This window comes from Electrophorus electricus, chromosome 16, assembly GCF_041902795.1.
Source record: "Electrophorus electricus isolate QZ-2024a chromosome 16, ASM4190279v1, whole genome shotgun sequence".
Classification (NCBI taxonomy): domain Eukaryota; kingdom Metazoa; phylum Chordata; class Actinopteri; order Gymnotiformes; family Gymnotidae; genus Electrophorus; species Electrophorus electricus.
In genome coordinates, this window is record NC_137512.1 from 21,277,367 (window position 1) to 21,289,010 (window position 11,644).

Consider the following 11,644-nt stretch of genomic DNA (forward strand, 5'->3'; position numbering starts at 1 on the left):
GTAAAAGTAAATGAAAAGTAAACAACACTTAAGCTTGCATTAAAAAAAAAAAAAAATCATTCTCCAGTGATGTATCTGTAAATGAAATTATCGCATAAAATAAAATTAAGTAAAAAGGTAAACAGTAAGATTTTTCACTTTTTTTTATTGAAATGTTCTGACAGCCAATAAAGTAACTAATAAAGTCCAGTCATGTGCTTGTCTCCCTGTGAGACCACATCCAGGTTTGTTTGCTTTCAACATCAACAGTGCAACTGCCATACATTTACTTTCTAAACAAACGCAGGTTTCAAAATTTAACATGGCAGTCCATCATAGACCAATACAGAACAAAGCCAAGCATGTGTTGCAAGCGTGTCTCGTGTCATTTCTGAAAAACAAAAGAAAAAAAAAGTTGTTACTTTTACATTCCTCACATTCCTAAACGGTACAACATCCCGAAGGCACTTGAGGCACACAATGGTAGTCTACCGCCTCAGAAACAGTTAATCAAAACGTCAGGCACGTGAAAAGACTCACGGCACGCTTGGAATCTTCAAGGTGCACCAGCCGTCTTCTGGATCTGCTCTTTCAGAATGAGAATACTCTGCCTCTGCTCGGGTGGCAGCATAGCGATCTGTTCTGGGGTCAGTTGCAGCACCTGCATGATCAGAGCAGCCTGGAAGGGACAAAGACACAGGAGGTGCCAATCAGTTAACCCAGTAATGCAGAAGGAAGAACAGCGCAAGCAGGAAGGGCAAAGGATTGTTCGTCCGTTGAAAATGAGTGTCACTTGTAAATGGAAAATTAAACTCTGTCTTAAAATGCATCTGCCACACCTACCTTTTCGTGGTCTTGCGATGACACGTCAGAGGCAGGGCCCTGTAGAACAAAGTAAAAAATGTTTTCCTTTTTACCATGCTAAGCACAATGAAACAAAATAGGGCGGAAGGATTAGCAGCAAGTGCAATGGTTCAGAGCGTACAGGTCGAGCCGACGGCGGTGCACTTGTTCCCATTGCGTGTGGAGGACCCTGCATTCCACTGGCTACAGGAACTCTCTGGCCTGCCACAGGACCCCGAGCATCTACAGCCCGAGGATCGCGACCTTGAGGAATAGGAACTGTTCAAATAAACTGTAATTAGTTCATCCTTCTTGTCAACACAAACTTAGAAACCTACATAATACCATATGGTGTGCGTCACATATTATCAAGTACCCCTGGAGTCCAAAGGTGGCCCACGCTGTTCCATCATTGGGCCTCTGGGATCTCCCATCATGGGGGCTCCTCTCATGTCATGGGGTCCACGCATATCTGGGGGAGCCATGTGCATCGGTGGCCCTTGGTGCGGTGGTGGAGCACCCATATAACCCCGACTGTTAAACACATACACTCAAGCATGAAAACTAGACAGAAGGACTGACTGAAAAAGAAGGAAAACAAATTAAAAAAAAACAATGGCCCAAGATCACAAGCAGCAATGACCATTTGAGTTTGAAAGATATGTTCTAGAAGGAGTAACATATCTGACAGTAAAGTCATCTGCAAACATCCCGAAGAAATGTTGTACCCACCCTGGCTCCACTACATCTCCAGTGACGTTTACTAGTGATCCACCTCGAGGGTCATTAGGACCGTCACCCAGGAGGCCTCGGGGGGGAATGCCTTGGGGTCCTGGTGGTGCTCCTCGCATAGGAGCCCGTGGGTCTACCATGGGCACTACAAAAAGACAACACCCACTCAAGTTAAAGGACTTACATGTGAGACACACATGAGGCTGAAAATGATGATCCAGAAATGACATGCAAAAACAAGCAACGAGAACTGGCCACAGACAGAGCACATGTGAAGGTACAGTTCTCAGCGAGCCAGTTAAACAAATTTAGGCCTTTATCCAACACACATTTTCCTTCTAAGACTTTGGAGAAAGTTGTTGTCCATCACCTATGCTTTGAAGGAATAACAAAGTATTTCAATCTGGTTTCTAGAAATCATTATAATACAGAATCAGCACTACTGACCTACTGAATAACTTGGATTGTGAACATTTTTCTTTTGGTAGGGCAGTTTTTGACACCATGTCATTTCAACGGACAGATTTGAAAACATGATCAGCTTAGGCTGACAAGTCCTTGCCTTCTGATCCTATTTGATTACCAAACTGTTAGTGCAAAAGAGTTAAATATGGGCCCAAAACAAGTTTATGTTTAGGGCAGCATACAAACCACCAATTAAATACAACCCCTTGAACACAGCCACGCAAAAGTTAAGGCTGTACTAAACACAAAGAAGCTTGGATCACCAGAAATGTATTTCATTTTAAACTCCATTAAAACAGAAGTACTGATGTTGGGTCTGATCAAAGAAAGGTTATTAATTTTATTCTATACCTTAATGGATATTCTGTAAAACTGAAAGTTAAAATTAAAGATCTTGGGTAACAGCTGATGTAATTTTACTCCAATATGTGACACCATTATATGAAGACAGAAGATATATTCTATACAGAAGATATATGCTATCCCTACATGATGTTGAGAAACTAGTATTATACCTTTAGAACCAGTGCATTACACTACAGCACTGTGTTACTGACTGGCTGCTGTGCTATCTGTAACCAACAATCTCACAATATAGCAGGCCTCAGCAAATGAAAGTTGCAGGATATTATGCCTGTCTTAGTCAATGTACTGACTTCCTATTAAGTCCCACATTGACTACAAAGTCTTGCTTTTAAATGTAAAGGCATTAAATGACCTAGCTCTAGCTTTCCAATCTCTTACAGCATTATTGCCCATGCCAACCACTTTACTCAGTGGAGGCACACATACTGGTAATCTCTAGAACAGAAGAGGTTGTTTTAGGTAGCCCTTCAAATCTGGAATAGTGATGCACAGAATACTAGTAAGGCAAGCTCTGTGGGTGACTTAAAATCCAGATTAAAGACTTAGTTATTCATCTTGGCATGTATATTTCACTGTATACTCTAATTTTTAGTAACGTTTTCATTAACATACTTATTTGAGGTCTTACCTTTCCTAAGTAAAGCACATTTAGAAGAGACTTTGGACTCAATTAATAAATACTGCCATCAAACCAGGGCATGTCTTTTTTTAAAAAACAAAAGAATTCTGTAGACAGAAGCAGATAATGACGCATTTGTCAAGCACATTATGAAAGGCTGACAAGGGCATCAAGGAAACGCGAAAATAATTTGAACTCATGCTGTAATGTTGCAACCTCCACTGTTTTATTACTGCTAACCTGTTGATCCATCCCTAACATTATATATAGTCAATTTTTCTGACAACTGGCAGTCAAAATACTTTGCATGGTGAAGAAGCACTGCTATGTAGAGGTGTACTGCAATGAAATGGTCCCTAGCATGAGCTCACTGGCCTATGAGTGGAACACAGCCCAGACCCCTGCACTCTCGGCACATCAGGGCAAAGCCGTGATACCTTGCGGCCGCTCGATAGCAGCCTGACCAGATGATCCAACAGGGGAGTCCTGAAGGGTTCCTTGGCCAGCATTAAGTAAAGGGAACAGGAAAAAGGACTGAGCAAGTATACACCATGGCCTGCAGATAGTACTCACGAGCATTTTTACAATACTAGGCTGCATGTTGCTCGAGGGTTAGAGGTGAACCAGTTTAGCGATAAAAAACCTGACTGCTAATCGTCTGCCCAGTCTATCTTCATTTTACAAGATTTGCTGTAATGCTCAGAAGGAGGAAAACATTTTTGAATGAAACAAAAGATTATCATCTAGACAATGATGAGCATACAATGGGAATCTATGTTCTATCTACATTAAAAAAATAACATAGCAGGTCACCTGTCTCATAAGAGAAAGAGAAATGAGACACCACAAAAATAACAAAAAATAACAAAACAAAACAAAAACACGCACACAACAAGCAGCTATTCTGCAAAACTCTCTTCCAAAAATCATCAGTACCTGGTCCTCTATCCATGGGAACGGGGCCTCCTTGAGGCATTCCTATCTGAGGCTGCATCCCACCTGCAGGGAAGGTACCAGAGGAAGACAGTTCTGCTCATGCACAGAACATACACACACATTTACATTTATGGCATTTAGCTGACACTTTTATCCAAAGCAACTAACAATTAAGACTGAGTACAACTTAAGCAATTGAGGGTTAAGGGCCTTGCTCAGGGGTGCAACAGTGGCAACTTGGCAGTGGTGGGGCTTGAACCAGCAATCTTCCTTAATCAAGTACGTTAAACACTGAGCTACCACTGCCCCCCACGCAAACACACATAGCTGAGGAGGCATCAGATTTACCTCCTGGTCCCAGAGGGCCCTGTCCTGGGATTGGCCCTGGCACTCCACCTCCCATCTGAGAAGGCTGCATCATCTGGGGAGCACCATTCACATGCATTCCTGCCTGTGATCCATGGAATGAAAAGAGGCTGTTTGTAAACATGCAGTTTTACATAATGACATAAAACAATTTTTTGTACTTAATGTTCATATCAGTTTATGCACAGACGTAGAAGAGGCACAACTAAGGACAATAGTATGACCATACTGAACCTTTTTTAACCTTTTCATCTACACTGCCTGGCCAAAAACAAAGGTCAAACACAACAACATATCCTTGGACCACCTTTAGCTTTCATTATGGCACGCATTTGCTGTGGCATCATTTCCACAAGCTTCTGCAATGTCACAACATTTATTTCTCTCCAGAGTTGCATTCATCCCCCCCCAAGATCTTGCATTGATGATGGGAGATTTGGACCACTGCGCAAAGTCTTCTCCAGAACATCCCAAAGATTCTCAATGGGGTTCAGGTCTGGACTCTGTGGTGGCCAATCAATGTGTGAAAATGATGTCTCATGCTCCCTGAGCCACTCTTTCACAATTTGAGCCCGATGAATCCTGGCATTGTCATCTTGGAATATGCCCATGCCATCAGGGAAGACAAAATCCATTGATGGAATAACCTGGTCGTTCAGTATATTCAGGTAGTCAGCTGACCTCATTCTTTGGGCACATAACATTGCTGAACCTAGACCTGACCAACTGCAGCAACCCCAGAACATAGCACTGCCCCCACAGGCTTGTACGGTAGGCACTAGGCATGATGGGTGCATCACTTCAGCCGCCTCTGATGCGCCCATCACTCTGGAACAGGGTAAATCTGGACTCCTCAGACCACAGACCACCTTCCGTTGCTCCAGTCTTTATGCTCCCTAGCAAATTGAAGCCATTTTTGCCAGTTAGCCTCACTGACAAGTAGTTTTCTTAAGGCTACACAGCTGTTTAGTCCCAATCCCTTGAGTTCCCTTCACATTGTGCGTGTGGAAATGCTCTTACTTTCACTATTAAACATATCCCTGAGTTCTACTGTTGTTTTTCTACGATTTGATTTCACCACACGTTTAAGTGACTGCCGATCACGATCATTCAAGATTTTTTTCCGACCACATTCTTTCCTCGAAGACGATATTTCCCCAGTCCTTCCACTTTTTAATAATGCGTTGGACAGTTCTTAACCTGATTTTAGTAGTTTCAGCAATCTCCTTAGATGTTTTCTCTGCTTGATGCATGCCAATATTATCCTTGTGAATCAGATTAACATCTTTTCCACAATCATTTGTTTAACAAATGAGCAGCTACTCACTGCATCAGTTAGGGTTAAATAACTTGTTGCCAGCTGAAACAATCACCCATGCAGTAATTATCCAATGGGAGGCTCTTACCTATTTGCTTAGTTAAATCCAACTGGTGACCTTTTTTTTTGACGAGGCAGCGCATTTTGTTTATGATTCGGGTCAATTCCTGACATTTGCCGTGGGTGTACTAATCGTGAATATAACCAAAGTCACAGGATGATGTTAGCGAGATATGAGACATAGCAGCGTGTGAAAAAGATGGAGGTGCTCACCATAGCCTGTGGCTGGGACACGGGAGCGCTGGGCTGAGCAAGAGGCTGGTTGGAGCCTGGCACTGGCCCTGCCTGGCTGCTGGGGTTTATGGGCTGCACAGCAGCTTGCCGATGAAGCATTTTCTGAAAGAAGCGCAGTGTCAGCTTCAGTGCACAGCTGAGATCGCTTCAGAGAAAGGCATAACAGCATTACTACCTCAACACTAAACAGATGAAATTACATCATTATCATAATTTAGCACTTTCACAGTTTTCTTTAGTATGCAATCCGTGTTCATTCTTGAAAGGTCCGTTTATGGACAGATCTACACAGGCCTCGTCTAAACGTCACTCGGTCGCCATGAAAGTTCTCACCAAGGCGATCTCTGGATCTACAATCCTCATGACGACCTGGGCTTGCAGAAGAGCGTAGGCTAACTGGGGGTTTTGCAAGAGCATGTTCCGTGCCTCCTGGGGACTGTTCTGAACACACAGCTGCAGAGTGACAAGCAAGGTCAGTTTTGCCCAGCGCCGCGGCTGTGCAATGTAATGCTCAACAGTCATACACATGATACCACATGAGGATGGAACATTTCCACATTAGGGATTTTAGGCAATTTTGATTGACAAAAGCAATCCCATCTTGTAAATACAGCAAGAATACACACAATTGTATCAAATGTATTGCATATTCTGCACGTGGACAATGCAACTTCCACTGTACGTAAGATGAAAAGCTGTGCTTCCCAGAATTATTACATTTGAAATAGTATTATAATCATTTTAAAAATTCAGGGGCTCAATAAACAGAAACTTTCCCGCTCCTTTTCATGATAGCATCTTAACCACATGTGTGCAGCAAAGATGAAAATCGAAATAACAAATCTAAATAAGATCTAAATCACAATTAAAACGTAGGGGAAAATGTATTACGAGCACTGCTCTTTGATTTGCTTTCCCATGTACTTACTTTCATCTGCTTCATGAGCTCAAACATCTGCTCAGGAGGCAAGCTAGCCACAGCTCTGCTGATAGACTCTGGAGCCTCCTCCGTGGAACAGCTATCTCCATAGGGAGACTCGATGATCGGAGCCCCAGTGCCCAAACCTCAGAGATCAAAGGGTCACGTAAGATGCTGCCGTTTACTTTCTGCAAGCGAAAATCTTTCAAAACACAAACGACTCTGTACGAGGAGTACTAACTCTTTAGCTCCTCCTTGTTCTTTTCACTGGCCGCGTTGTCCACACGCAGGGCTCTGCCACTGAACTCTCTACCGTTCAGGTTACGCATGGCACTGAGCGCAGTCTCCTGGTCCTGGTACTCGCAGAACCCATAGCCCTTTGGTTTCCCTGTTTCTCGGTCATACACCAACCTGCAAAAATGAGCTGTGTTTACTCTGCATGCATGCATGCACGAAGCTCGTTGCATCTCGTCTGACGCGCGTACCTGAAACTGACGACAAGTCCAACTTCTGAGAATATGTCTTTGAGCTGCTCTTCTGTGGCTTCGTACGGAATGTTTCCGACTATGGCAGAAGCACACATCGATCAGGGTTTCAACTAGTGCTTCCTCACACAACACGGCCAGCTGGGAGTGTCTGGACTCATTAGCGTAGCGATAACCTGATGGCTAACTAACGTAAAAACAGGCTAAGCTCAGCTCCCAGCTGGAAATCAGCATTGGTAAAATAAATAAATAAATATATATATATATATATATATATATATATATATATATATATATATATATATAGAATTTAAAAATCATAGACACAATCATAACTTGAATATGCTTGAATAAAAAATAAGGTATTGGAAAGCTCAGATCGGTAATGTTAGCAAACCAGCTAGCTACTTAGGGTCGCATCAATGCAGCAAACAAGTAAAGCAGTGCCTAACTAGCACAGCTAGCAATCGTAAGATAATTTATCAACAGGAGAATCTTTCATCTTTACCGAAGACAGAGCGTAAGGAGCGGTCAACAGCGGGATCCCTCGCCGCAGCTGTGGTCACAGCAGCTGTAATATTTGCCATATTTTTAGTTAAGGGGTTGTTTCATTTGAACGCGACTTAACAACATGTAACCAAAGCAAGCAACAGTGAAGTTAGCGGTAAAACGATAGCTAAATTCAAAATGGACACTAACGCGGTGTTTATTTCCAAATTAAAAGTCCTATTCCTTGGTTATTCTCAAAACAGGTTGGAAAGTGCACCTTCCGTACAAGCAGTAAGAAGACGTGTGTGTGTGTGTGTGTGTGTGTGTGTGTGTGTGTGTATAGACAAATTATAATTATAAAATATATCTAAATATAGTCATATTTAGCAATATACATTTATAAATATATATATTTAACAACCACCCAAGACAGACAGTTTTTCATCTTTAAACTTCAGAAGACCAAATAAACCAAATCACCTTATCCCAGAAAGCCATAGACTTAGATCTATATTAATAAAAAGTGTAACAGGATTTATAATGTTAGTAGTTAAACTAATGCTGTTGAATCATTTTTTAAATTTAATTTTGACAAACGCTCCAACATTAGTTCAGCAACAGAAAGGATCCTACCATCTTTTCCTCCCAATACAAGGTGATCATGACCTTAACATTCCATGATCTTTTCGAGGGAACATTAATATTTCTGGTTCCTTGTTCCCATGTGCCTGAGTTTAGAGCAATGTACCGAAAGTAGCATAAGGCCCTGTTCCAGTTGAAGCGTAGATACCACAATATTTACAACTAAACTTTTTTTTTTTTTTCAAAGCCAGGAAACTATTTAAACTGTTAACTAATTTATACACATTCAGAAAAATAGCAATTTCAGAACCCTGGACAGCTCCAGCACAGAATTAAAATTATTCTAAAAAGATCAACAACCTCTGAAAATTAATCACTTATTATATATTAGAGAGCATTTATAAAAGGAAGCTTTCACAATTCTGCATATCTGGTATAGTGAAGTTTTTTTCAATGGCAGTATAGGCAACCATATGTAACAACAAAAACAAAAAGTGTCTTCAGCTCTCATTATGGATACTTAGAAAAGGGGGTTGAATGGATACTTAGAAAAGGGGGTTGATTAGTATATTATTGACAGGCAGGTTGTGACAGGAATTAATTGCTGAGTGACGTGATCATAAAAAATCAAATATTGTACAATTGTACATATAGCTTAATTGCTTTAAAAACAAACAAACAAAAAAAAACATGATAATATTGGATAAATGTGTTTGATGTGAGCTAGTTTTGGGATAATCCAGAGCCAGGCTTTGATGAGCATTTTACTCCATGTTATTTAAAACTTCCCTAAATGTAAGTTACTTGGCAAAACATGTTACTTGACAATGTCGTGTATAGCCTTATCTATGCATAAGGAGCAAACACAGAACAAAAAAATTGTGCTAAAATGGGATTTGAATAACAAACAAATGATCACCATTTTTGGATGTTTTCAAAAACATGTCAAAAGATCCTCAGATGACATTTTACCTTTCCTAATTAACAGTATGAATGGAAATAGTCAAAATCAATATATATACATAAATACATGCAGTGGATTTTTGTGCCTACATATTGAAAAACCTATTTCAGGTCGACACGAAGTGAACAGTAGGGGTCGCCAAGACATTTCTATACCGACTTCAACCGTCAGCAAGTGGAGTCATGTTCCCCCACCCCCCACCAGTTCTATTTAACGTCTTTACAACTCGTGAACTGGTAAAGATTAGTTACAAATCCATCTTCCATTTCACCAATTTCACGGAAGGCTGTGGCCAGTGTCTACTTCGTAGACAATGTAGGCTGCAGAATGTAACAGGATCAGGAATGAATAAATCAAGATCAGTTCTGCATTTCGTATGCAGAATAAAATGTATGCTGCTGGCTAATAAATGTATACTGTTGGCTAAATAGTAGGCAAATTCAAAAGTCGAATATAATGGGAGTAGCGAACATTCCGGGTGTTTTGCATCGTATGTATAAAGGCTTCTGTACATGCGTGTAGTTGAATCTAAGTGATTGTTTCGGCTGCACGTGTTCGTTGTTTTCATGGTCTACTTTTAACGTGGGGAATGGGCAGTTTGTGGTGGGAGATGGACATAGTACAGTTTCTCACTAACGCTGGTGGTGAGAGAAATATTTGCGAAGGTACGTCCCAATTATGGAAAACATCTGGTTCCACTGGGGCTCGAACCCAGGACCTTCTGCGTGTAAAGCAGACGTGATAACCACTACACTATGGAACCGCATGCTGAGAGCGCTTATCACGAAAGGGTACAGTACAATGCAAAAATAAATCAACGCGGTAAGCATTTCTTTATACGCTTGTATCGAAACGTTAAATTATGCACAGATGGGTTCGCTTCTGCAGCGTGCAACACGCCACGGTTAACGTGACTGCGAGAAGCCATTGAAGCCGCTCTTCGTTTCGGCCCGTCGACGGTGAGCAGTCATGGACATGACTGTGGGTGTCCCGTCTTCGTGATTTTGTGATGCCATAACCGATTGCGCTCACGGACATGGAAGTCACCTTATTTATGTCCCCTGACGAAGTTGGGGGAGCGTAACATCCTCAGAGCTTACTAACTAGTTCTAACTCCAAATATTTCCTTTTCAGTTTACACATTCATTTATTATTTGGGGTAACTGTGTGTTCGGCTATTAGTAAGATTCCTGACAGACAATAAACAGTTACGAAAAGGTTGTGTGACAATGGCCGTTTTGAGAATGGCAGCTCGAGTAGGAAGGAGTAACAGGCATGGGAATTTTTTTCCTAATGGTTATTGGTATTAGGATGGGTGATAGCCTATTTAAAGCCATAGTTGGAATTTACGGGGAAAAAAAATTGGCCAGCGCTGGCACAAACAAGACTATGCTATTTTGTAAAACGTGGGAGTGAGAGGGTAGGTCGGCACTGGCGGACATGTCGACACCCTAAAAGACCAATGTCTAGCGAAATGAAGACCCACTTTCAGAATGCTTAAAACAGCCTGTATGTTCCTACTACGGAAGAGTTTAGGACAATTATATGCTTTAAAAGATATAGGAAGTGTACATTCTAGTACCTTCAAAAGATGTTGCTGAAGAGTAGTCTACCAAGCACTGAAAGACAAGAGCTCATTGTACATAGAATTGTTGTCCACTGATATCAAGCTAACAAAATAATGTAATTTGTCAGCCGTTTTATATAATTTGAAAGTCAAATGTATGTAGTCTTCATAAATGCTCCAAGAAACCAAACCTGGGCCAGACTTTGTATAAAACACATTCAATATGTGTACATCATTTGTTACATTTCCATTGCGAAAAATAGATTAAAAACCCTAGTGGCTCATACCTGAAAGAAATTATCTGCAGGAATCAATGTAAATATACATTCACCAGCCACTACATTACAAGCAACTAATTATACCTATACTTACTAGCGACATAAGGCATCCGTCTCTTATAGGGGCATTTTGTAAGTGTGCAGACTGTAGCTCATGCACAATTCAAAACCACGTTTTACCTTGTTCCTCAAGACCATTACAAATATAATGGGGATGTGGTGGAGTGGGGTGGGGTGGAGTCTTCAACGCAGCATTGATCTAGTGGCATTGCTGAGTTGGTACAGACACAAATCGGTGTAACTACTGTGTTGAGAGTGGTCTGTCACCCAGAAACTGACCACTGATAAAGGACTTGAGACAAATTGAGTAAGTCAGCAAATGGACTCTAACTGCACACATGATGTTTCTAATGATGTAGAGTTTTTTAATTAGTTTGTTAGG

General features: G+C 41.2%; 1 protein-coding gene and 1 non-coding gene across 3 annotated transcripts; both read right to left on the reverse strand.

The window, feature by feature from the left end:
* Positions 1–128: 128 nt before the first annotated feature.
* On the reverse strand, positions 129–7,990 carry cstf2 (cleavage stimulation factor, 3' pre-RNA, subunit 2). Of its 2 annotated transcripts, XM_027022588.2 has the most exons (15): positions 7,831–7,990; positions 7,323–7,401; positions 7,079–7,248; positions 6,847–6,983; positions 6,252–6,371; positions 5,898–6,020; positions 4,289–4,391; positions 3,941–4,003; positions 3,442–3,501; positions 1,555–1,699; positions 1,199–1,356; positions 965–1,101; positions 823–861; positions 520–658; positions 129–370 (listed from the first exon to the last, which is right to left on the reverse strand). In XM_027022588.2, exons 1-14 carry the CDS (start codon positions 7,907–7,909, stop codon positions 536–538), a joined length of 1,536 nt encoding a protein of 511 aa, XP_026878389.1. In that variant the 5' UTR covers positions 7,910–7,990; the 3' UTR covers positions 129–370; positions 520–535. The 2 variants fall into 2 exon arrangements, with proteins under 2 accessions (XP_026878389.1, XP_026878390.1); XM_027022589.2 differs by lacking the exon at positions 3,442–3,501.
* Positions 7,991–10,047: 2,057 nt separating this feature from the next.
* trnav-uac (transfer RNA valine (anticodon UAC)) lies at positions 10,048–10,120 on the reverse strand. Its single transcript has one exon. It is a non-coding gene; the product is annotated as a tRNA-Val (tRNA).
* Between the last annotated feature and the right edge of the window lie 1,524 nt (positions 10,121–11,644).

Coding starts and splice junctions, on each gene's coding strand:
- cstf2 (XM_027022588.2), bottom strand. CDS start 7,909: ATGGCAAATATTACAGCTGCTGTGACCACAGCTGCGGCGAGGGATCCC. Junction 6,021..6,251: donor TAGATCCAGAGATCGCCTTG/GTGAGAACTTTC, acceptor CGCTTCTTTCAG/AAAATGCTTCATCGGCAAGC. Junction 1,357..1,554: donor GGAGATGTAGTGGAGCCAGG/GTGGGTACAACA, acceptor TGTGTTTAACAG/TCGGGGTTATATGGGTGCTC.